Raw genomic sequence first — 27,231 nt, 5'->3', positions numbered from 1 at the left:
TCAGTTTCTGCTCAATGATAACCCCCAGGATGTTGATAGTAGGGGATTCAGTGATGGTGATGCCGCTGAATATCATCTCTTTTGTTGGAGATGCCTTTGTCTGGCGTGAACATTACTTGCCCCTTGACAGGCCAAGTCTGGATCTTTCCCAGGTCTTGTTACATTTGGACACAGATTGCTTCAGTATCTGAGGAGTCTGAATTGTGCATCCCCACTTCTGACCTCATGATGAAAAGGTCACTGATAAAGCAGGTGAAGATGGGTGGGCCTAGCACACTATCCTGAGGAACTCCTGCAGTGATGTCCTGAGCTGAGATGGCTGTCCTCCAACCACCACAACCAACCTCTTCTGTGCTAGGTACGACTCCAACCAGCAGAGAGTTTTCCCCTGATTCCCATTGACTCAAGTATTGCTGGAGCTCCTTTCTAGGCCACCATGTCTACCTTTAATAGATTTTAAAGATAGATTTTACAAAACCCTTTTGTCTTTCTCAAAATAACGTACCTCTTGGAAAGTAGCAATAACTTCCTCACTCCTGGTGAGTCAGTGAAATCATGCTGCAACATAGTTAAATCAAAAGGTGGCACCCATCAATAAATAATGGGCAGACCATAACTCTTTAACCATGTGTCAACATCAGGCCCTTGAGGCATTGTTTATCTGTTTAATTTGGCTGTAGTTTTGTCTCATCCACTAAATATTAATTTGAAAATTAAATATGTATAAACAGTGTGATTTCATATCAGCGAAAAATTTATGTTTTCTATGGCCTTGCAGGGTAAGGGAACAGTTTCCTATTTATTAGTAACACCTGAGGGATTACTACCTTCAGTTGAGGGGAACAATTTATTAACAACAATTGCAAAATATTATAAACGATTTGAACATCTGATTCACCAAGGTCATTGTAGGTAGACTGGCTTTACTTTCCTTTCACTAGCCAACACCCAGAAATGAAATACTGATGTAAGATTCTCAAAGATGTGCAGGTTAGGTTGATTGGCCAGGTTAAAAATTGCCCCTTAGAATCCTGGGATGCGTAGATTAGTGGGTAAATATGTGGGGGTAGGGCCTGGGTGGGATTGTGGTCGGTGCAGATTCGATGGGCCGAATGGCCTCCTTCTGCACTGTAGGGTTTCTATGATTTCTATGATTTCTATGTAAGTGCCTTAGGTGCAAGGCTGAACATTCTTTCTGCTGCACTTGCCCTTCGATTACTCAGTGCTTAATACTTCTCAAGCCATGTCCTGAGGTGAGGCAAATCAGTCATTTTTGTGAAAACTGAGCTACTACCAACATTAGTAGCAAACCATTTTCAGAGTATATGACAGGTTAGTATAACCCAAGTTCTAAAGAGTATTGCTTGGCTGTGCTGCAAGAATTAGATTAACAGGGTTCATCAATGTCTGACATGGGCCAATTGGCAAGAGACCGAGATGGGACAGCCAAAAGACAGGAAGATAAGTAGATCAGAGAGTGTGCAGCCGCTCAATGTCAGGTTAAGAGGCCCAAATAGACATCAAGGAGGGAATAAAAGCACCCGGCAGCATTCCAGATCATAACTTCAGTTGGAAACATTGAGATCTATTAACGTCAGGTCTTGCTTATGTACGGTGCAATTCTTACCAACCCCAGAGCATAAAAATCTGGGTCGTGAAAGATACTGAGATTTGTATCATAGCTAAACACTATGATAAGATTCAGCACACGTTTCTCCCTCGCTTTGATCCATACTAAATAGAATTCAGTACTGTATCTCCATAGTGATACAGGTACTGTGGTGGGAATGATAAGTCAATGTGACACGTTACGGAGTAGGATATCGAGGGTTAATATTAATGCCTCCAGTTCCCATTCCCAAATGACAAAAGCATGTTAATGTAAGATCTTCGATTGGTAATAGTGAATGGGAGAAATAGCGCTCCTAGCAACTTCTAAACAGCATTATGAAACAGCACTCTCAAGGCCTAGAAATAAGGCTGCTCCATGTACATGACCCAGGAAATGGGTCTCTTGTCAGGAGTGAGGGATGTGTGGGCAAAAAATGGCCAAAACATTGAACATTGAAGAGCCAGCTAGATTACCACTTGGGGCGAATGGGATCAAAGGTTATGGGGAGAAAGCAGGATTAGGCTATTGAGTTGGACGATCAGCCATGATCGTGATGAATGGTGGAGCAGGCCTGAAGGGCCAAATGGCCTCCTCCTGCTCCTATCTTCTATGCTACTATATTAATGAAGTTTGATTTGGATATAGACATGAAAACAGATTGGAACGCACGGCCTGAAAGGGTGCTGGAAGCAGTTTCAACAACGATGTTCAAAATGGAATCGGATAGTCTGGATCCGATGATGTTTCATGGTGTTAGGCCAACCACAGGAAAGGAAACTTACTACTGATTATCAGCTACCGTCCTCCCTTGGCTGAAGAATCAGTACTTCTCCATGCTGAACACCAGTTGGGCATGGCCACAAAATGGTTGGAATCATACCCAGCACAAAGAAGGTGGTCATGGTTGCCGGAAGCTGATCATCCCAGTCCCAGGACACCAGTACAAGAGTTCCACAGGCCCAACCTTTTTCAGCTTCTTCATCAATCACCATTCTTCCATCATAAGATCGGTTGTGGGGATGTTCGTTGATGATTGCACAACATTCAGCACCATTTGCAACTCCTCCGATGCTGAAGTAGTCAATGTCCAATTGCAGCAAGACCTGGATTCAGGCTTGGGTTGACAAATGGCAATTAACATTCATGCCACACAAGTGTCAAGCAACGCTCATTTCTAACAAAAGATAATTTAACCATCGCCCCTTGATGTTGAATGGCATCACCATCGCTGAATCCCTCACTTTCAACATCCTGGGGGGTTGTCATTGACTAGAAACTGAGCTAGACTAGTCATATAAATACTGTGACTACAAGGGCAAGAAAGGACCTGGGAATTCAGCAGTAAATAACTGACCTTCTGATTCCCCAAATCCTGTCCATTATCTATAAGGCACAAGTCAGGAGTGTGATGGAAATTTGTCTACTTGCCTGGATAAGTGTAGCTCCAAAAACACTCAAGAAGCTTGACAACATCCAGAACACGGCAGCCCACTTGACTGATACCCCATCCACCATCTTAAACATTCACTGGTGCAGTGTTAGTCATGTGTACCATATACAAGATGCACTGCAGTAACTTGCCAAGCCTCCTTCAACAATACCTTCCAAACCCTTGACTCAAAAGCAGCAGGCACATGAGAGCACTACCAACTGCAACAACCCCCCCACCCCCACACACCATTCTGACTTGCTGTTCCTTCGTTGTTGCTGGAACTCCCTTCCTAACAGCGTTCTGCATGCACCTACACCACATGGACTGCAACAGTTCAAGAAGGTGGCTCACCCAGTCTTTCCAACAGCAAGTAGGAACAGGTTTTTAAAAATGCTGGCCTTGTCGGTGATGCTCACATCCCATGAACGCATAATGAAAAGAAATTAAGGGGCAAAAGTGCGCAGAGTTACAGAGAAAGAATAGGGAATTGAATCGAATTGGATTGGACCGAAGAGCTGGCAAGAAAAATCAGAGAATGAATGGTCTCCTTCTGCTACACATGTCGAGACTCTAGGTGTAGCTACTGCATAATCATTTACAAAATTAAACTTTACTTCTGTTTAGTAAGAAAGCTGTTTTGGAAGATCAGTTTTAACAAAAGCCATGATTAAATAAACCAAATCATCAAATGAAGATCTGTTTATATATTGACTTTCTGAGATGTACCTTTAAGAATAACTTATTTGGAAGAGTCAAAGTTAACCTTTTTAAATCTACATGTACAAGTTGTTGCAATGGCATCGATAGCCATCTGGTATTGAACTTAAAGAATTCTGTAGCAGAGTGATGACTCAGTGATAATTACCTTCGCATGATGCAAGTCCACACCGTACATAGAGAGCTTCTTTGCATTTTCCAAAAAGTTCATTTCTGCTTCTCCTGGTGTCATGCCCCTATAGTAATCAGTGATGCACAAAGAGCTTATTGTTCCTGTTTAATACAATGACTGAAAACAAACATCAGATAATTAACAGAACAGCACTTAGCAAGATTTTAGTCCTAAATGATCGCTGTTCCTTGCCAGATATCTCACCGTGTGGGTGCAGTAGCTACCTCGTCACTATAATCTCTTTCAACAACAATAATTTCCATCAATTATTTAAAACAGGACTTAGTTCGATTAAAATTATCTTAATGATGCGATTATGATGGCTAAAACCATCTTGAAGGAGATCTTAATTATGAGGTGGCCAACCAACAGTGCGAAAAGGCTATGCGGCCGTTAGTATCCCTCATTTTTTGGTCAGGCCTCAATCCCATACCTCAGTGAGCACCAAAGGGTGCTTTTCAGAGCTGTCACAATAGCGGTCAACCCAGAAACTGGGCCTGCAGCAAGGTATATCCAGAGGTATAAGTCCAGGTGGGAGTAGCACACACAATGTGTTAGCCAGCGTAACGGTCCTGCTCCTGCGATCCACAACAATAATTTTAAACGGAACCTTTCTCCTTCAGATGCTCATCTGGCTATAAATTAGCCATAGTCTGTGAGAGACTGCAGGCATTCTCTCTCTGTTTCAAGAGAGACAAGTAGTTATAGCTCGGGAGTCACCACTGACTCAAGCATAGCGGACAAGAAATCTCTCCCACTCTTACTGCCAGCCATGGGCGAGTTGGAAAGGTTAGCGGGGACAAAATCAAATGGTTTGCCCACGTAATGAATTTGGATTTGATTTATTGCTGTCACATGTGTTAGTATACAGTGAAAAGTATTGTCTCTTGCATGCTATACAGACAAAGCATACCGTACATAGAGAAGGAAAGAAGAGAGTGCAGAATGTAATGTCATCTTCATAGCTGGGGTGTAGAGAAAGATCAACTTAATATCATTGTTACAGAGTTTAAAAGAGTTAGAGTAGAGTTTTACATAGAACGAGAGTAAAAGATAGAATGATAGGGTATGCTGGACACAGCTTGCAAGAAGTTGCCATGCTCTGTCACCACCTTGGTTTAGATACATGTTCTTCCCATGGCCAACAAATGCTAGAGTAGGACTTGAAGACTTAGAGCCAGGGTCGCTACCCACGGAGACACAAACCTTTCCCCTCTTCAGCTGTACCCTTGTGCATAACTGGATAGAGTCCAGTTTTTTTTTTGTAAACTAGCAATCCAGATCCCACACATTATCGAACTCCGATTTGAAGATTAAAAGGGCCTATTTTCTGAAATAGGAAAATGCACCCATCAGCGGGCCCTGTACAGGGTGGCAAAAACTGGATATAGAGCAGGTACAGGAAAGTAAATACTCCCCCATAATTTACAAGATTTACCTGCTGGTATAGCTCGTGAAAACCGCCCCCCACCCCCCCTCCCCCCCCAATTTTGTTTCGCTACTGAGACCTTAGTCAAATTAAAGGATTATGCAGCAAAAGACAAATAATAATCCCACCTTAGATAGCAATGTGTGCTTTAATGCACTAGCAAAATATAGTCAGCAGGGGTAGGTTTCATTTTGGGCACAGGCAGAAAGTGGTTACACCCCATACTACTTTCTTTCTGTTGACTTCAGTGGTGTAGAACAGGTGGCCAACCCACTCCACCAGTTTTGTACCACACCCAAAGTGAAACCAAGTGAAAATTGCCCATCTATTTCTGAGAGAGTCCAATTATATTTTTTAAAATATGCAAAATTAAGAGAGGGCTGATATTTCACCCATTGCTCTTTTATAGGTTGTGAGCAGAGAATGTAATGTTGTTGAGCATTATTTTCTGACTCACTAATTACCATCACCATAAGAGCAAGAGTAGGCCATTCAGTCCCTCGAACCTGAACTACCATTCAACTAAATCATGGCTGATCGTCTATCTCAATGCCTTTTTCTCACACTATCCCCATGTGGAATCATAGAATCCCTAGAGTGCAGAGAGGCCATTCGGCCCACTACATCTGGCACTGACTCTCTGATGGAATGTCTTACCCAGGCCCTCTTCCTCATCCTATCCCTGTAACCCCACACCTTTCCCATGGCTAATCCATCTAAACTACAGATCTTGGGACATTAAGGGGCAATTTATCATGACCAATCCACACATCTTTGGACTGTGGTAGGAAACTGAAGCACCCAGAGGAAACCCACACAGACATGGGGGGAATGTGCAAACTCCACACAGACAGCCACCCAAGGCTGGAATCGAACCTGGGTCCATGGCATTGTGAGGCAGCTGTGCTAACCACTGTAATACGGTGCTGTCCCATTGGTGTCATTAGAATATAGAAATCTATTGATCTCCATCTTGAATATAAAGTAAAGTTTATTTATTAGTAGGCTTACATTAACACTGCAATGAAGTTATTGCGAAAATCCCCTAGTCGCCACACTCCAGCGCCTGTTCGGGTACATTGAGGGAGAATTTAGTATGGCCAATGCACCCTAACCAGCACATCTTTCAGACTGTGGGAGGAAACCAGAGCGCCCGGAGGAAACCCATGCAGGGAGAACATGCAGACTCTGCACAGACAATGAGCCAAGCTGAGAATCGAACCCAGGTCTCTGGTGCTATGAGGCAGCAGTGCTAACCAGTGTGCCACCATGCCGCCACAGTGTATACTCAATGACCAAACTTCCACAATCCTCTTGAGTAGAGAATTCCAAAGATTCACTCATCTCAGTCCTAAACGGCTTGCGCCTGATGCTGAGACTGTGTATCCTGGTTTGAGACCCTCCCCAGGCAGGGAAAAAATGCTTTTTGCATCTACTCTGTCTGGACCATTAAGAGTTTAAGTTTGTATAAAAAAAGGATTAGGCTCCCTTTTGGAAGAAAAACTTGTTGGTGATTTTCATATGAGATGAAGGAGTAATCAAGGTTCTTCCAGGTTAAAGGCCATAATTAACATTTTGCATTTTGCCTTTTGCATTTTTAAACTTTGTTTAAACAAAGTCTTTAAACTCTGCACCTTCCGCAACTTGAGGCCTGGGTGGATAAATCAAGAAAGGCAAGTAAAGCAACAAATAATACCGGAAAAAAAGAGTATAGAAATTGGAACTCTTGAGTAAAGACAAAGGGCCTGATTTTACCAAAACTTTGCGCCCGTTTTCGGGCGCGAAATCGTGGTAAATTCGGGTGTCGGGACTTTCACGCGATCTGCACCCGAATCCGAGCAGATTGCGCTTTTACCGACACCCGATTCGTGCGCGGGTCCGGCCCGCACCCGAATCGGGCGGCGCGACGATTTAAATGCATTTGCATGCATTTTAATCGACTTAATGAACCATGCGCCCAACTACCGCCAAATCCCACTTTACCGTCTTCTGGCCCAATCCGCGTCCGCGCCGTTACTGACCTGCAAAATAAAAGTCTGAAGTCGCCACTGCAGCCTCCGAAGAGCGGGGTCAGAGACTGCAACTGCTCTCTGACCCAGGTCATCCTCTGGTCGGGGCGGGAGGAGAGGGGGTGTGTCATCTCATCCCCTTGGGGGGGGGGGGGGGTGTGACGTCTCATCCTCTGGTCGGGGGGGGGGGGGGGGGGTCGGCTGCCCATCTGCGGCTGATCCCTCCTGGCACCATCACTGGTACACTACCAGCCACAGATTACTCTTCCCTGCAGGGGCAAGAGAGCGGGAGAGATGGCTGTGGCTGGTAGTGTACCAGTGATGGTGTATCCCTGTACACTGTGGAATCGGCCGGTTCTGCTTCATCTTCTTGGTGAGGAATCGCTTCATCCTTAAGGTTTCGCGGCATGGCATGGCCGCACGTCCACTCCGGCAGGAGGCATCGGCCGCAGACTGGCAGCCGAATGCACCCGACCAGAGGATGAGACGTCACACCCCCTCTCCCACCCCAGGGGATGATACGTCACACCCCCTCACCTCCCCCGCCCCCCCCCTCACCTCCCCCGTCCCCCCCAAGGGGATGAGACGTCACACCCCCCTCCCCCACCCACCCCCAGGGGATGATCGGTCACACCCCCTCCCCTCCCACCCCCCGCCCCCCTCCGACCAGAGGATGAATGTCAGAGAGCCACACTCTCCGCTTTTTTTTTCGAGCCCGGGGCGGGCTCTGTCAGATTTTTTGCGAACTGCACATGCGCAGTTCAGAGCTCCGATCAGTCCGCCTGCGCTAAGCCCCGCCCACAGCGCAAATCTGACCGGAGCCGGCAAAACGCCTATGGACGCACTGCAAAGAGGATTCCAGGCGCGGATCTATTTGACGCCCAGATTTGGCACTTCGGCTCAAAATGGTCAAATTCCCCCCATAGTCAAAACATTTGAAAGCATCAGTCACTTCTGGTTCTCCGAGTTGTGAAGTCAAGGCTAAAGACAGCTATTTATTCTCAAACAGCAAAGCCTCCGGATCCAAGGTAGTCACTGCCTTTTGAAAGGATATCCAATAGCGGCACGGTGGCACAGTGGTTAGCATTGCTGCCTCACAGCACCAGGGACCTGGGTTCAATTCCCGGCTTCGGTCACTGTCTGTGTGGAGTCTGCACGTTCTCCCCGTGTCTGCGTGAGTTTCCTCCGGGTGTTCCAGTTTCCTCCCACAGTCTGAAAGACATGCTGGTTGACCCGAACAGATGTCATAGTGTGGCGACTAGGGGAATTTCACAGCAACTTCATTGCAGTGTTAATGTAAGCCTTACTTGTGACTAATAAATAAACTTCACCTCAAACTTGAAATTCTGTCATGGGATATTAGCCTATGAATGTTTAATGTCCTGGAATGGATTATTCCCACCCAAATGCAGGCCGAGGTTTTTTTCCCCCCCAACTACCCCACATTTGAATCTCTCCCTTTAGGCTTCTTTTCCTGCCACAGCATCAAATCAGCCGGAACCAAAACCGAAGTGATTACGATCATGGTGCATTATCCTTTCTCAAACTCACTGCAGCCTTTGAAATGATCGACCACATCACCCTCCTTGACGATTTCTCCTCTGTGATTCAGTTCAAGGGGATTGCCCTCCCTGGGTTTCACTCTGCCAAACAACTTGTAATCAGAGCATCTCCAGAAATGACATCCAAACTCCCCCCAACCACCCCCCTCCAAAGACCCATCTGCTTCCTCATCCACATGCTGCCCACAACAGTATTATCAGCATACACGATAAAGCTACGAGCCAAGTGCTGGTAAACGGGACTAGGTGTGAGGTCAGGTGTTTCTCACATGTTAGTGCAGAGTCGATGGGCTGAAGGGCCTCCTCTGCACTGTATTATTCCATGGTTCTATGAAGTCAGCTTCCACATGGCTGCTGATGCCACCTCCCGATGCTTCCCCACCACCTCTCAATTTCTCCATAGCGACATCACATTGGAACAGAGGGGCTTCCAGTTGCCGAGGCGGAATGTTTAAAAGGCTCACCTTGATGCTGCGAGTTCGCAAACTGCCGACCGACCAATTGTAAACAATAGTGTGAAGCGTGGAGAAGGAAGCTGCACACGCAGCAACTTAGTGGAGGGGGGAAACTCTTTAAAGTGGATGATTCATAGCATAGATTAGGTAGAACAGACATCAGATAAATCAGAAATTCTAAAACAGCCGGGGTTACATTAGAATGAAGCCGGCAGTATCTTACCTGTAGGTCTTATGGAGTTCGACCACCCTTTCCTCGAGTTCTTTTGTTTGGTTTGGCGCAAAGCGAATTTCACTGACGTAGTCAGGTCCATATTCCTCGGGATCATAGTCTCCCAGTTCTGCCTGAACAGTGTACGAACCCAACAGAGCATGTGTAACGAAAGAGCAAGGTAGTCGCCCAGAGATAATGTCATCTCTCAGCTGCAGGCATAGGTAATACCTGAAGTAGAACAGAGCCAATAAAGCAATGACTTGTGAAACAATTGCACATCAAATACTAGGTTTGCAGTTAATCAGTTCCGGTGTACTGAATCTCACCAAGCTGGAAACAAAGCACTGTTCCCTTGTTGATAAGCTCAAAGAGATCTCCATTACAGTGTCACGGAGACAACTGGTTACCACAATGACTTCAACATTCAACAGGGGCAGCACAATGTTTAGCACTGCTGCCTCACAGTACCAGGGACCCGGGTTCAATTCCGGCCTTGAGTGACTGTGCGGAGTTTGCACGCTCTCCCCGTGTCTGCGTGGGTTTCCTCACAAGATGTGCAGGTTAGATGGATTGGCCGTGCTAAATTGCCCCATCATGTCCAAAGGTTGTGTAGGTTCGGGGATTAGCCTTGGTAAATGTGTGGGGTTACGGGATAGGCCTGGGTAAACTGCTCTTTCAGAGAGTGGGTTTAGACCCAATGGGCCAAATGGCCTCCTTCTGCACTAAAGGAATTCTATGATTCTTCTATGATGAGCCCGTCACTCTTGGACTTGGATTCAAATCCAGTCCAGACTAAAGGTATTAAGGTCCATCCTTTCTCCTGGCACTAACGGCCGAGTGAGCGCAAGTACTTGTAATTAATTAGATACTAATGAGATAAATGCCGCGCTGTGACATTGGGCAATATGGGGAGGGGGTTCAGGTACTTGCTGGAATTTAGAAGGATGAGGGGGGATCTCATTGAAACTTACAGAATACTGAAAGGCCTGGATAGAGTGGACATGGGGAAGATGTTTCCATTAGTAGGAGAGACTAGGATCAGAGGGCACAGTCTCAGAGTAAAGGGATGAACCTTTAGAAGTGAGAGAAGGAGGAATCTTTTCAGCCAGAGGGTTTGGTGAATCTGTGGAGTTCGTTGCCACAGAAGGCTGTGGCGGCCAGGTCATTGAGTACATTTAAGACGGAGGCAGATAGGTTCTTGATTGGTAAGGGGATCAAAGGTAACGGGGAAAAGGCGGGAGAATGGGATTGAGAAACTTATCAGCCAATACTGCATGGAGGATCAGACTTGATGTGCTGAATGGCCTAATTCTGCCTCTAGTCTTAGGGTCTTCTGAGATCTGAGCTGAGACACATTAAGAAGTCTCACAATACCAGGTTAAAGTCCAATAGGTTTATTTGGTAGCACAAGCCACAAGCCTTCGGAGCGCTGCCCCTTCATCAGGTGAGTGGGAGTTGTGTTCACAAACCATAAGACATAGGAGCGGAAGTAAGGCCATTCGGCCCATCGAGTCCACTCCACCATTCAATCATGGTTGATTTCAACTCCATTTACCCGCTCTCTCCCCATAGCCCTTAATTCCTCGAGAAATCAAGAATTTATCAATTTCTGTCTTGAAGACGCTCAACGTCTCGGCCTCCACAGCCCTCTGTGGCAATGAATTCCACAGACCCACCACTCTCTGGCTGAAGAAATTTCTCCTCATCTCTGCTCTAAAGTGACTCCCTTTTATTCTAAGGCTGTGCCCCCGCGTCCTAGTCTCCCCTGTTAATGGAAACAACTTCCCTACGTCCATCCTATCTAAGCCGTTCATTATCTTGTAAGTTTCTATCAGATCTCCCCTCAACCTCCTAAACTCCAATGAATATAATCCCACGATCCTCAGACGTTCATCGTATGTCAGGCCTACCATTCCTGGGATCATCCGTGTGAATCTCCGCTGGACCCGCTCCAGTGCCAGTATGTCCTTCCTGAGGTGTGGGGCCCAAAATTGCTCACAGTACTCCAAATGGGGCCTAACCAGTGCTTTATAAAGCCTCAGAAGTACATCCCTGCTTTTGTATTCCAAGCCTCTTGAGATAAATGACAACATTACATTTGCTTTCTTAATTACGGACTCAACCTGCAAGTTTACCTTTAGAGAATCCTGGACTAGGACTCCCAAGTCCCTTTGCACTTTAGCATTATGAATTTTGTCACCGTTTAGAAAATAGTCCATGCCTCTATTCTTTTTTCCAAAGTGTACGACCTCGCACTTGCCCACGTTGAATTTCATCAGCCACTTCTTGGACCACTCTCCTAAACTGTCTAAATCTTTCTGCAGCCTCCCCACCTCCTCAATACTACCTGCCCCTCCACCTATCTTTGTATCATCGGCAAACTTGGCCAGAATGCTCCCAGTCCCGTCATCTAGATCGTTAATATATAAAGAGCACAGCTGTGGCCCCAACACTGAACCCTGCGGGACACCACTTGTCACCGGTTGCCATTCTGAGAAAGAACCTTTTATCCCAACTCTCTGCCTTCTGTCTGACAGCCAATCGTCAATCCATGTTAGTACCTTGCCTCGAATACCATGGGCCCTTATTTTACTCAGCAGTCTCCCGTGAGGCACCTTGTCAAAGGCCTTTTGGAAGTCAAGATAGATAACATCCATTGGCTCTCCTTGGTCTAACCTATTTGTTATCTCTTCAAAGAACTCTAACAGGGTTGTCAGGCACGACCTCCCCTTACTAAATCCATGCTGACTTGTCTTAATCCGACCCTGCACTTCCAAGAATTTAGAAATCTCATCCTTAACGATGGATTCTAGAATTTTGCCAACAACTGAGGATAGGCTAATTGGCCTATAATTTTCCATCTTTTTTCTTGTTCCCTTCTTGAACAGTGGGGTTACAACAGCGATTTTCCAATCCTCTGGGACTTTCCCTGACTCCAGTGACTTTTGAAAGATCATAACTAACGCCTCCACTATTTCTTCAGCTATCTCCTTTAGAACTCTAGGATGTAGCCCATCTGGGCCCGGAGATTTATCAATTTTCAGACAGGGCATATATAGGGCATATATAGACACAAACTCAATTTACAAGATAATGGTTGGAATGCGAGTCTTCACAGGTAATCAAGTCTTAAAGGTACAGACAATGTGAGTGGAGAAAGGGTGAAGCACAGGTTAAAGAGATGTGTATTGTCTCCAGCCAGGACAGTTAGTGAGATTTTGCAAGCTCGGGTAAGTCGTGGGGGACTGGGCAGGATGAAGAGGTCCAGATCTACTTTCAGTTACATTATACCTGACCCAGGAAGTGCTTAATTCCAAAACTGGGTTCTCCGATGAAAAATTATCCATCTCCCAGCATCAACATCTCTTATTTTTCCGTGCACAAAAGTGGTTTGGCATCTTGACAAGTTAATAAAATATAAATCACATAGAAATATATTGCCGTGTCTTTTTGCCCGTGGATGGCTGCCAAAAATGATTGCAACAACAATCTCTATCTCTTTGTGGAGTACTTCTTCACAAAGAAATTATCCGTTTGGACAGAAAACTTATGTTCAAAACACTTTGTTCCATTTGTGCCGAATAATATGTGTAACTCTTCTGCAGGATTTTACTGCAACTTTCTGTCAAAACAAACCAGTTTTAGCAAGTTCAGGGGCGGATGGGGGCACGGGGGGAATCCCACTCACTCAAGTGGTTAAACATTTGCTTGCTAAAGTAGAAGGTCAAGAGTTCATGTTTCAGTGTTGCTTTTCAGAGACTCATGCTTGGCTCAGCTGGGTGGGTTTTTAAACTTCCCTTCTCCACCAGCGCATACACAAACATACAAAACTAAGAACCTCTGCCTCTGCAAAGGAGGGCGGCTGAGGCAGGCGCTCACTGTTCAGTCATGATGCCTCATCGCACCCCCAGCAGCCTTTAGGGGTGGCACGGTGGTTAGCACTGCTGCCTCACAGCGCCAGGGACCCGGGTTCGATTCCGACCTAGGGTGACTGTCTGTGTTGAGTTTGCACATTCTCCCTGTGTCTGAGTGGGTTTCCTCCAGGTGCTCCAGTTTCCTCCCACACTCCAAAGATGTGCGGGTTTGGTTGACTGGCCATGCCAAGTTGCCCCTTAGTGTGGGGGATTTGAAGGGTAATTACATGGATCACGGGAATAGGGCTCGAGTGGGATTGTTGCCAGAGCAGGCCCAATGGGCTGAATGGCCTCCTTCTGCACTGTAGGGATTCCATGATTATCACACAGCAAGCATACAAAAATCAACTGCACACAGGAGTGCCTTGCCCTCTTGGCTGCAGAGGTGTTTGCGTTAAGAAAACACTAATGAAGAATGGTTTCCAGCCTTCTGTATTTCTCTGCATAATCAGAGTGGCCCTCATTGCATTTCCAAGCACTTATGCAGGTTGATCTAATAAATGAACTGAGATTAAGCCCATGTGTCACATAGTATGTGTAAATGGAAAGTTGGTATCCTTAAAAGGCATCAGTCAAGGCGCTCCCCTGTACAGTGAGTCAGTTTTATCGCGTTGGTGTTCAGAATCTGGTTGTATTCCAAACCCACTGCTTCAAAAAAAGTATCAGACTTTTTTTTTCTACCTTTACGTGGCAAATCCCAACAAAGACTGAATTTTTAAAAAATATCTAGGCCAGGCAAAGCTGAGTACACATCAATCACACTAATCATACCATGAAGCCGACATGCTTCATGTGGGTGAACTTGACTTATGTCTTCAAGGGACATTCTTGGCCTTTCCACATCTCAGTGAACCTTCAGTGCTGCACAACAGACTTTGTGAAAGTAAATGCTCCCCAGTTGTCACAGTTGCCATGGAAAAATCTTTTTCAGTTGTTAAAAATAATGTATTTTAAAAAATAAATGGCAGCAGATATTCAACGGAGCAAAATGAGTATCCTTAAAATGCAAGAAATGTGTGCAGTGAAAGATCAAATGCATACACAAATATGTTCAGGAATGATCGAGTGTGTATTCATGAATCAATAATGGCTCAAGCTCACCTTGTTATATCTTCAGAGAGCTGGGTTGGATCTGGGGGATAGAACTTCACTGTGTATGCAAAATGCCAAGGGCCACCTGTAGAGAAAGGAAGGCCAACAACAGAAAGGAAGAATCAAGGATAATTCAAAAGAGAGCTTTTGTTTATAGCCTTGACTTTGACTACCTTGTGAAAAGAAAGCCAGAAGCTGCCTTTCCATCCTTTAAATGGACTGTGAAATGGAGAGCTGGTGAAAAGCTGGTGGTAATTAAAAACTACTGCCATTTGCAGGGAAAATGTGCTTTTTTAAAAAAAAGACATACATACACCACCAACGGGCAAACTTGATGCATCCATCCCAATGTTATAAAAACCCACACAGCGACATGTGGGTTAGTTAGCACTGCTGCCTCACAGCTCCAAGGACCCGGGTCCAATTCTGGCCTTGGGTGACTGTGAGATTGCACATTCTCCCAGTGTCTGCGTGGGTTTCCTCCAGGTGCTCCGGTTTCCTCCCATGTTCCAAAGATGTGCGGGTTAGGTGGATTGGCTAAATTGCTCCTTAGCGTCAGGGAGATTTGCAGTGTAAATACATGGGGTCACAGCGACTGTTGCTGGTGCAGGCACGATGGGCCGAATGGCCTCTGTCTGCACTGTAGGGATTAGTGCCCCAAGATGTGGAGGTTAGATGGATTAACCATGGTAAATGTGTGGGGTTACAGGGATAGGGCATGATACTCTGTCAGCGAGTCAGTGCAGACTCGATGGGCCACATGTCCTCTTCTGCACTGTAGGGTATCTATGACTTATACACGACAATGAAAATGGGAACAAAAACAGAAAATGCTGGACAATCGTTGCGTTCTGACAAAGGGTCATCCAGACTAGAAAGGTTGGCTCTGTTCTCTCTCCACAGATGCTGTCAGACCTGCTGAGATTTTCCAGCATTTTCTGTTTATGTTTCAGATTCCAGCATCCGCAGTATTTATTTATCTCAATGGGATAAGGAACATTGTCCTAGCATAGAATATGAAAAGGTGGTTAAAATTAACTTCTGGCATCTCAGCCCTATCAGACATATGACAGGTCAGGGAGCAGGACGGTCTTTCAGACTTGCAATACATTTCACTTCGATGTCCTGGGTCACCCGCTGTGGAACAGATCCAAAACTGTGGATCTCTGCATATTTTGAAAATGTACGACTTTGGTTATGAGCACGGGGCATTGTCAGTTCATGTCCTAATCAAGATTATAATCTATGACGGAGTGCGTTGTGTTCTTAGATATGTTCTATGATGGAAATGTTAAAATCTGTAAGTAACTAATGATGTTTTTGATTAATAAGGGGATCAGGGGTTATAGGGAAAAGGCAGGGGAATGGGAATGAGGAAAAAATCAGCCATGATTGACTGGTGGAGCAGACTCGATGGGCCGAGTGGCCTAACTCTGCTCCTATGTCTAATGGTCATCATCATAGAAACCCTACAGTACAGAAAGAGGCCATTCGGCCCATCGAGTCTGCACCGACCACAATCCCACCCAGGCCCTACCTCCGTATCCCTACATATTTACGCACTAATCCCTCTAACCTACACTAATGGTCTTCATTCTAACATGTGATTGCAAAATATTCATGTTTGAATAACTGCATTTTTTATTTTGCGATTTCTCTGACAAAATTTATAAAATTATATCCCATCAAAGAGAATAAAAAGTAACCCACTTTTATTTAAGGCTTTTCTTCAAGACATCCTGCAGGGAAGAAAATTAATTAATTTGTGGTTCAATTCAACTAATTTATAGTCAATTATTGCGGAGCTCTTCACAATCAGATTTTGGAACTTGAATTGGCATGTTAAATTGCATGGTAATGGGAAACAAAGTACATTTAGTGAATCATTAAGACAAATTGGAGTTTTAAAAGTACAAGATAAAAGGGAGTTAAAATAGAACTTTTGTTGAAAACTCAACTTAAACTGTGAAGATTACAAACAAACGGGTAGAATGGTGGCACAGTGGTTAGCACTGCTGCCTCCCAGCACCAGGGACCCGGGTTCAATTCTGGCCTCGGGTCACTGTCTGTGTGGAGTTTGCATGTTCTCCCCGTGTCTGCGTGGGTTTCCTCTGAGTGCTCTGGTTTCCTCCCACAGTCCCAAAGATGTGTACGTTAGGTTGATTGACCATGCTAAATTGCCCCCAAGTGTCAGGGGGAATTAGGAGGGTAAAAATTAAGGGGATAGGACCTGGGCGGGATTGTTGGGAATGCAAGCTCGATGGGCCGAATGGCCTCTTACTGTACTGTAGGGATTCTATGATCCTTTGAAATCCAGCCTGCCTGTCTAATCCACGTTAGGTTAACTGACCATGCTAAATTGCCCCTTAGTGTCAGGGTAAATATGTGAGGTTATAGGAATGGGGCCTGGGTGGGATTGTGGTCGGTGCAGACTTGATGGGCCAAATGACCTCCTTCCGCACTGTCGGGATTCAATGATCCTATGAAACCCAGCCTGTGATAGCTTTTGAATTCATTCCAGTTCTCAGGTGCTATGGCACTTAATTACCTTCTCCTTGATAATTGTAAAAAAAAAGCAAACATTGGGCTTCCAGCGTTCATTTCCGAAGAATGGCCTCTTTCTGTGCTGTAGTTATTTTCCCCCGTTTCTACGTTTTCCAGTTAGGGCATAAGATTGAATTTTTGTAACAACACGGTAGCACAGTGGTTAGCACTGCTGCTTCACAGCTCCAGCGACCTGGGTTCGATTCCCGGCTTGGGTCACTGTCTGTGTGGAGTTTGCACATTCTCCCCGTGTCTGCGTGGGTTTCCTCCGGGTGCTCCAGTTTCCTCCCACAGTCCAAAGATGTGCGGGTTAGGTTGATTGGCCATGCTAAAATTGCCCTTAGGGTCGTGAGATGCGTAGGTTAGAGGCATTAGTGGGTAAATATGTAGGGATATGGGGGTAGGACCTGGGTGGGATTGTGGTCGGTGCAGACTCGATGGGTCGAATGGCCTCCTTCTGTACTGTAGGGTTTCTATGATTCTATGAAATAAATGAGCATCAGAATCCCATGCAATATACGACAGGACAGAATTTTACTGATAAAGGAAAGATAATTTCAGAACTGTCATTTAATCTTGAAAATAATGCTCTTTAATAACTCTGCACAGATAGATTTATTTTAGACCATCTCAGATATATATGGCCTGCAGCATAATCTTCAAATGAATTCTACTTCAGATCTTCTCTGTGAACCGCTCTACACACAGTGCAATTGTCTGCACAGATAGTACAAACAATTTTATTATGCGCCTATGCTTTTAAAAAAAACCTAGCAGCCAATTTCTACTTTTAAAATGTTTCCAAATAGGAACCATTTGTTAAGATTGACTCGTGTAGTTCATAACAACAGACCCTTAAGTAGAGTTTTTTTTCCCACCAAATTGGCTTCAAACAATTCGAGTCTTCCATGATGAAAGGAGAATAGAGATTCTCTGCTTTGCAAGTGGGGATAAATAAATCAATTATGACCACTGTGAGAATGTAAAACTGGAATCACAACACTTCTGCACAAAAGAGGCAAGAAATTTACAATGAAGTGTACACATGCATTAAAAGTAAAACAGAGCGACAACAAGAGGTAAAATTATCTCAAGAAAGGTGACAGCATCAAGTCTGAAGGACAACAAATCATAGAATCGCTACAGTGCAGAAGGAGACCATTCGGCCTATCGAGTCTGCACCGACTCTCCGACTGAGCATCTTACCCAAGCTCTGTTCCCGTAACCCCTCGTACTTATCCTGCTAATCCCCCTAACCTGTACATCTTGGGGCAATTTACAATGGCCAATCCACCTAACCCTCACATCTTTGGACCGTGGGAGGAAACCGGAGCACCCGGAGGAAACCCACGCAGGAGAACATGCAAACTCCGCACAGACAGTGACCCGAGGCCGGAATCGAACCCGGGGCCCTTGCGCTGTGAGGCGGCAGTGCTAACCACTGTGCCATCAATCTACTGAAGCCAATAATCAGTGACAGTTAGAGACATGGCAATTAGAGAGATGAAAATAAGTCAGCCTTGTTGTACACAAGAATGAACAGACATCAAATTCAGTTCTGTGCCCCTGGCCGAAAGTCGCTGAAACACAGGAGATATTATATTGAAATTACTGCCTCAATACAGCTTAAGCAAATGGATAGTCGTAAAGCTCATTCCCAAGAAGCATAAAAGACTCACTTCTGATTTGTTTCTTTATATCTTTTGATGGGTCCAGCCAATTCTGAAAACAGAAAAAACATTATCAAAAAGACAATAGGCATATTTTCATGCATTCAAATTTACACGGACCCATCTTCAGTTGCAGCTCTTAATAATACCTAAATGTCTCACAGTGTCTTTTGTAAAGTTTATAAGGAAATATGTAAATATTGTCCAAATTGTCATCGAAACGTCATCATTGTATTGTCAAAATAGTTCCAATTAGCATGTATAATGGGAGCCAGTTATTAAGAGGGCAAGAGCTATCATTCCGTGCTATCAGGAAATGGGAAAATCTGAAATCAAACTATTTTGCCAAAACGTGATGAAGACTGCACTGATACGCTTGGCATTGTATTACAAGTCACAGGTTCCGTGATAACCTCATGGAGTTATATTCCAAAATTCTTTGAAATACAAAGCAATAGGGCCAGAATTCTCCAGTCTCCTACGCCTCGTGACCACTGCTGGCGAGAGTGGAGAATTTGATGCTCAGCCAAATCTCCGTTCACAGCAGCGGGACTGGATAATCCCAGCCGTGGGTGAGGTTGGAGAATTCCGGCCCAGAAGTATTTCCACCTGCAGCTTTTTGAATTAAAAATCTCACTCGAGCTCTGTTTCATTTGGTTGCAACACCTGTGCCCCTTCATAAAAATAGTCATGCAGATTTGTGCTGGTTGGAAAACCAGTATTTTTGCTCCCACGCAGTGGGTCCCAGGAGGAGGGCAGATGATTCCCTCCGGGATTCCCACCCGCTCCAACTGAGACACGAATTTATGGTGGGGCGGACAGGGCTTTGGGCAGGAAGGCCACCCATCCCTTACTGAGGCCCTTGAGTGGGCACTTAACGGCCTTTTCCCGCCCTCAGTATTTAGGCTGGTGGGCGGCCGATGACTGAGGGTGAGAAACAGTAAAGGTTCTCGCGCTGGATCTTGCGTGGGGGGGGGGGAGGTGCCTCCATCAGGTGGTTCCTTCAGACTGGCAGCACCCTCCCCCCACAAACTGGGGACCTTTGGACCTCTCCCCCCTCACCAGCCCCCCAACCCCCGCAACTAAATTGACATGGCCAATTCAGGATGTCAAATCAGCTCAGACATTCTCAGTGGGCAGATCCACATAATTTCATTTGTGGACAGAATCTAATGAAACTCCAAGTAGCAGGAAATGAGGTGGGCGGAGACACTTAATTGAGCAGGAGGCAAAATGCCAGTATCGCGACTTTGGGATTAAAGTTGGGAAATTGGCAGCAAATTAGCGGTGGATTGTGGTTGCTGCCAACAAGTGGCGGTAATTTATTTCTGATGCATTCGCATGTCATGCACGCTCATTAAAACACGGTATCTTTGCCACTAAATCAGCAGCAAATGAGAAACCGATGCCAGGGACGAAAGTGTCTGCCAGCCGACACATCTCCCTTGAGAAAAATAAATTAATCTTTGTACTGTGTGAAATGATCTCACAACAATTCTCCAATGTGTTAGCAGGACTATCATGCACTCAGAAGTTAATTCCACCCCCATGATTCCCCACCCCCCTCCCCCAGCTCCCCAATCTCAACCCAAGCCCGGTTTGGAGGTGGGGTGGCATTTAATCAGATGAGGGGGTGCATTGTGGGGAGCCAGTCACCACCCTGCCGATTAAGTCCAGCACTGGAAGGCCCACGAGCAGCCTTCCTGCCTGGGTGACAATCGAGGTCCTCAACTAAGTGGGCAATTACTGCCCACTCAACAGCTTCGCCCTTTGGGAGATTTGCTACCTCAGAAGCCCAAAAAGTAGGGCAGGGGTCAGTATTAGGAAATGGGGAGGATGGTTGTGGGCATGGATCGTTGAACCTGGGCCTTGGGTGGAATTTTCCGGACTATCCCAGGGACCCCCTAGCACCCAGAGCCCAGCAGATGCATTATCGGCAGCAGCCACCACCTTTCCAGCGGTGTTGGTGTTAAAGGGATGGTTGGCAGTGCCCAGGGAGGGGTGGAATTTCCAACCCCAGGGTTCTTAATCATGGGGAAGGCCTGAAGCTGGTCACTTTAAATGTCCGATGGACACTTAACCAAAAAAAAAATCGAGAAAAGTGGAATCGCATTTAGTATCAAGTAAAATATCATTCACCTTCTGGCTTTCAGAATCACAGAACGTCAGGCCATAGTAGTCCTTTTCCAGCAGGTTTAGATGCTCGCAGACCAGATCAAACAGCACTTGCCCTTTGGCACGTTTCTAGGAGTTTGACAAAAAGAATATTATTACGAAACATGGAATGGCAATTGAAAGCATGTGTCTTTGTCAAGGTAAGCACATGAAATCCATTGGCAAGATTCAAGCTCCATACATGCGTCTATGGAGCTGCTTTTAGCTACATAGTGGCTCTGTAAAAGGTAACTACTTGCATTCTAGAAATAAATTCTACAAAGCTTCTCAATCTTGGAACAGTATTTCGACATGATGTGGAGATGCCGGTGTTGGACCGGGGTGGGTACAGTAAGAAGTCTGATAACACCAGGTTAAAGTCCAACAGGTTTATTTGGTAGCACGAGCTTTCGGAGCACTCCAGGGTGACCTGACGAAGGAGCAGCGCTCCAAAAGCTCGTGCTACCAAACAAACCTGTTGGACTTTAACCTGGTGTTGTCAGACTTCTTAGTATTTCAGCAGTCAAGAGTTGTGCGATATCTGTGAAGAGTCCAAGAGTTGAGATGAAGTGAGTGGATCTGATCGGCAAACACTGTGACCCTACTTTTCAAGACATGTGGTAAACTTCGTTGTTTAGTAAAAAGGTGCAAAGCAAAAAAAATCTCACTTGACAATTCTGACTATCTTTCCCTGGTTAATAACACGGTACACTACATAATTGACCTCAATGTGGCAGGGTGATATAATCCACTTGCAAAGCAGTATGTAGCTTGTTAATGTAATTAAAAGCCCTACAAGTCCAAAGATCACAGGCTGACTGGAATTTTCCAGACTATCTGAGGGACCCCGTAGCGTCCAGAGCCCAGTCGTGCCTGGTGGTGGCAACCTGCAGGAAAACTGGGTGGGTCCACCATTCAAAAATCAGTGTGAGCACCCCCCAACCCATTCCTGACCATAGGCTGCCTGGCGGAAGTGTTCCCTCCTCCACAATGGCAGTCTCACAGTGGTGGCTTTTTATTTTTTACTGATTGGAAAAATGTGGTAAAAGTGCACCGCCACCTTAAGGTTCCTTCTTTCTCTCCCCCCCCTCACCGATATCAGCAGTTTCCCACTCCATTTAGTTTCAGAGGGCTTCTTAGTCACCTTCCAACATTGGGTGCCCTCCCGCCATCCTTGATTAGTTGGCAAGCACACTACCCCACCTTCTCCTCTCACACTCCTACTCAGGCCATATCCCCTTAACCCCACGTATTTCTCCTGCTGGCCCCTGACACTAAGGGGCAATTTAGCATGGCCAATCAACCTAACCTGCACATCTTTGGGCTGTAGGAGGGAACCGGAGTACCCGGGGGAAACCCACGCAGGCACGGAGAATGTGCAAACTTCACACAGACAGTCACTCAGAGCCGGAATTGAACCCCGGTCCCTGCCACTGTGAGGCAGCAATGCTAACCACTGTGCTACCATGCCATCGTTAATTTGACTTGGCTTGTGACGTTTGCACTGCCACTCTTTGAATCCTGGAGTGCTTCAAGGGAAACTTTCTTTTGTTTGCTGGTTTGATCATTCCTTTGAATGCACTGGGTGACCATTTTTGAACGGGTGCGACTCAGGGACCCAGTTTTGACCCCAGGGTGCCGACCCCAGCGTGCCAACCCCAGTTCAGAGTTCCATCCCAGAACGTTTGATTTGTCGCAAAAGAGGGACTATTTAAAGGTTCGCTGCGCTCCTCCAATATTTCTGCTCGAATTCCTCCAATCATTTCGGATCACATTTCTCAAACGCCAACATACATTTTGATGACTGCTATTTCAGGTTTGACTTTTAGATCTCTTTGGCAAATTGTTGGACTGTAAAATTGCAGAACATTAAAAAAGTTCAAAGGCTTTTCTAGCCCAACTACATGCAGAGAATCTTATGATTACAGTTCCCTTTTCCCAAAGGCATCACAGTGTGAGGGAAAATATCATGAAGTAGTTAAATGAACAAATGCAGCAGCAAAACACCTTCTGCATTTCATTTCCTTCACAGCTAAAGCACATTATTAATTGGGTTCTAATTTCCTTTGGTAGCATGTGGGTTGGTTAGTGTAAAATTGCTCCAGATTCGCAGAATCATTACGGCATGGAACAAAACCATTTGGTCCCTTTCCGCATTATTTTACCACATTGCTGTATCCATTTAATTAGAAACATCATTATCTCAACACGGTGGCACAGTGGTTAGCACTGCCACCTCACAGCGGCAGGGACCCGGGTTCAATTCTGGCCTCCCATGTCTGCGTGGGTTTCCTCCGGGTGCTCCGGTTTCCTCCCACAGTCTGAAAGATGTGCGGGTTAGGTGGATTGGCCATGCTACATTGCCCTTTAGAGTCAGGGGGATTAGGAGGATAAATATGTGGGGTTACGGGGATAGGAGCTGGGTGGGATTGCTGTCAGTGCAGGCTTGACGGGCCAAATGGCCTCATTCTGCTCTGTAGAATCTATGAAAACTTGAGGTCTCCTGGGGGTTGCAATCGATAGAAATATCTTTATAGACAATGTTTCACCTGTATCTTAATTTATGCTTTATTAACTGCAGGCTTTTCAGCTTCCGCTATCTGGCCTTGTTATTCTGAAATTATCCAATTATGAAACATGACTGATTCCCTCTGCTTGCCATTTTACTCTTCCCATTTGAGAATTCTAGATTCAAATAAAAAGCAGCTCCAAAGAAATCAGCAAACAAAAGAATGTTTCCCTTGAAGCACTCCAGGATTCAAAAAGGGTGAAATGCAAGAGTGGTAGTGCAACATCACAAGTCAACTCAAATTAACGGTGGCACGATGGCACAGTGGTTAGCACTGCCGCCTCACAGTGCCAGGGACCCGGGTTCAATTCCAGCCTTGGGTCAATGTGGGGTGTGGTGTTTGCACATTCTCCCCGTGTCTGCGTGGGTTTCTTCCGGGTGCTCCGGTTTCCTCCCACAGTCCGAAAGACGTGCTGGTTAGGTTGACTGGCCACGCTAAATTGACCCTTAGTGTCAGCAGGGGAAATACGTGGGGTTGAGGGGATCGGGCTTGGGTAGGATTGTTGTTGGCGCAGGCTTAATGGCCTCCTTCTGCACTGTAGGGATTCTATGAAACAGAAAAACATCCCGAGACAAAATGCAGCTCGCAATCCAATTTTGAATCCCAGTCTGCAGCTGACCTCAGAAAGGTTTATGATTTGTTCTGCATTCAAGTCTTTTTCCCTTTCACAGTTTCAAAAAGCAGCTGACAACACAGAGGATGGTGACATTATCAAAAGAAGAAGATAGGAAGAGTGTTGAATAGCACGAACAATCAAACTGGGGGGGGGGGGGGGAGGAGATAGTAAAAGCGGGACCCCCCCCCGCCCCTGCCGAAGCTAACCTGATGATGAGCAGGCCAGACGTCTGCACCCAGCATTGGGTTGAGGGGACTTGGGGATTGTTCAAGGCCATACAGGGGGAGGTCAGAGGCCTCACGGAGAAGGTCGGGGGGCGTTGATTGGATTGGGGTGAGGGGAGGAGGATGGGGTAGAAAGAGGAGTTAATTACAGAGGTTGTGCACATCCAAAGATGGGCGGGTTAGATGGAATGGCTATGCTGGATTACCCCTTCGTGTAAGGGGAATTAGCTACGGTAAATGCATGGGGTTGTGGGGATGGGGCCTGGGTGAGATTGTGGTCAGTGCAGACTCGATGGCGGAATGGCCTCCTTCTGCACTGTCGGATTCTATGATTCTATGTACACAGGATCTAGCAGATATGTGGAAAGGTACTCATCACTGGAATCAATAGTCCCCACCTAGATTCAGCTGCCATGTTTCCGAGCCATCCAGAGCTCCATTTAAAATGATACATAGAAATGAGGAATGCCACCTTATTATAGTATTTAAAATGGTAACCAACCCCTCCGCCCCGGAGCACATTGGTCACACTCATAGTCCAGTTCGTTACACTTACATAATTACACTAATGTAGTTAGTTACACTTGGAATTCAGATTTTTAACACTTAAACTCCCATAGAAAGTATTCTCTCTGGTTGTATCACAGCTTGGTATGGCTCCTGCTCTGCCCAAGACCACAAGGGACTCAAAAGGTTGTGAATGTAGCCCAATCCATCATGCAAACCAGCCTCCCATCCATTGATTGTCTACACTTCCCGCTGCCTCAGCAAAGCAGCCAGCATAATTAAGGACCCCACGCACCCGGGACATTCTCTCTTCCACCTTCTTCCGTCAGGAAAAAAATTTAAAAGTCTGAGGACACATACCATCTGACTCAAGAACAGCTTCTTCCCTGCTGCTGTCAGAATTTTGAATGGACCTACCTTGCAACAAGTTGATCTTTCTCTACACCCTAGCTATGACTGTAACATTACATTCTGCACTCTCTCGTTTCCTTCTCTATGAACGGTATGCTTTGTCTGTATAGCATGCAAGAAACAATACTTTTCATTGTATGCTAATACATGTGACAATAATAAATCAAATCAAATCACCTGATCCAAATCTGCCTGTTTTTTGCATTAATATTCTCCCCTACATGACTTGGACTGGCACCGAAACTGTATCACCTTCTCCCCATAATGCAGCAACATAAACCGCACATCTCTCTCTCATAATGATTCTCTCCATTAGCGCAGCATCAATTTTAGCTCATTGTCTGATATAAAAGCTTTGAAAGTGCACTGCAAATATACAAATGCCTCATGTTGTTTGTACGAAATCCCTTAGTCTTTTATTTCAATACAGACGTCAGCTATGGTTCAACTGGTAGCACTCTTGTTTCTGAATCAAAATGCTGCGAATTGTCCAGTGTTGGATATTCCCTTAGGGAATAACAGTCAGGAATGAACCTATCTACAGGAAAAACAGTTACTGGTTGGGATTTTCACAGTGGCATCCCCTGGTTTGGAGTGGAGAGAGGTTCTCTGCCCAGGGTGGAGAGAGGACTCTTGAAGCTGGAGAATCAATAAAAGGTCTTCCAGCTGGAACAGAATAGCAACCTTCAACATGGAGGTGCTTTCTCTCCAACTTTTTTCAATCCAACACAGATACAGCAGCCAGGCCACTGCTGTGGCAGGAGGAGTCCTCTTCAGCGCAGCCTGTAGCTATACCCACACCCATACCCAGGCAGGCAGACAGAGGCCTCTAAGCCTGCCTGGAGTGCAGCACCCACCCAGACTGCCCACTGGGTGCACAAATCCAGGCAATTAAACTGTGACTCCCCCCTCACTTAATGACCCTAATTAGCTTCCTGCCTTGTGGTGGCACGACAGGGCAGTGTGACGGCACAGTTGTTGGGAACTGGGTTGTGTTTCAGGGTGAGTGTCTGCATGTTCTCCCCGTGTCTGCGTGGGTTTCCTCTGGGTGCTCCAGTTTCCTCCCACAGTCCAAAGGTGTACAGGTTAACCCTTAGTGTCCCAGGATGTGTAGGTTATGTGGTTTGGCAATGGTGGATGAGCAGGGTTACGGTATAGGGCAGAGTGAGTGGGATGCTCTTTCGGAGAGTCAGACTCGATGGGCCAAATGGCCTACTTACGCACTGTAGGGATTCTGCAGTTTCAGAGTTCACTATTCCAAAGACAATCTAGGAATTTACCCCAATATCCTGGCCAATGTTTATCCATCAATTAACAACGTAGGGATAGATTAGTTGGTTATTTCACATCGTTTTTTGGGGAGCTTATTCTGTTATGTCCTGTCTTTCCTACAACAGTGACTACACTGAAAAGGCAGTTCATTGATTGTAAAATGCTTAGGGGTGTCTAGTGGTCATGAAAGGCACCATATAAATGCAAGATTGTTCTTTTTTTACAGGCATAGGCGCAAGAGGCAATTTCAAGATCTTACACTGCCAGTGAGAACTGCCTCATGGGAGTCATCGACAAACACTTCATGATTTTTCTGTCTGTTGATAACCACGTTCGGGAAATCATGGACCTTGTGCAGCAGGTTTCTTGAGATTTACGTCGATGAATATAGTTGCCGTCTAGAAGCCCAGCTTGTGATCACACAGACTATTATTCAAGAACTTGGTCTTTAACAGTAAGAGGTGTGCTTTTACGCAGCGCTTCTCAAATTGGGGTCTGCAGACACCTGGCAGCGATTCTGAAATTAGGTCCAGCCCACAGCAGCAATTGAGCCCCAGCTCAATTTTATAATTTATTTAAATGATTTGGATAGAGGCACTGAAGGTATGATTGCTCAATTTGCTGATGGCACAAAGTTAGGTAGGAAAGTACGTTA

The 27,231-nt window shown here is 45.6% G+C and overlaps 1 protein-coding gene across 14 annotated transcripts in view; it reads right to left on the bottom strand.

The window, feature by feature from the left end:
• LOC144508578 (band 4.1-like protein 1) overlaps positions 1-27,231 on the bottom strand; it is a 290,684-nt gene that overhangs the window by 69,547 nt on the left and 193,906 nt on the right. For all 14 annotated transcript variants that reach the window (XM_078236670.1, XM_078236672.1, XM_078236665.1 and 11 more), the window contains exons 4-8: positions 20,962-21,066; positions 18,832-18,874; positions 14,618-14,693; positions 9,612-9,830; positions 3,910-3,997 (exon numbers count right to left, since the gene is read on the bottom strand). In XM_078236670.1, the coding sequence (XP_078092796.1) occupies positions 3,910-3,997; positions 9,612-9,830; positions 14,618-14,693; positions 18,832-18,874; positions 20,962-21,066 (531 nt within the window). The remainder of the gene's footprint in view (positions 1-3,909; positions 3,998-9,611; positions 9,831-14,617; positions 14,694-18,831; positions 18,875-20,961; positions 21,067-27,231) is intronic.

The sequence above is a fragment of the Mustelus asterias genome, chromosome 20 (assembly GCF_964213995.1).
Source record: "Mustelus asterias chromosome 20, sMusAst1.hap1.1, whole genome shotgun sequence".
Taxonomy (NCBI): Eukaryota; Metazoa; Chordata; class Chondrichthyes; order Carcharhiniformes; family Triakidae; genus Mustelus; species Mustelus asterias.
Note: the sequence above shows the minus strand (reverse complement) of the source record. Positions and strands in the feature narration are given on the sequence as shown.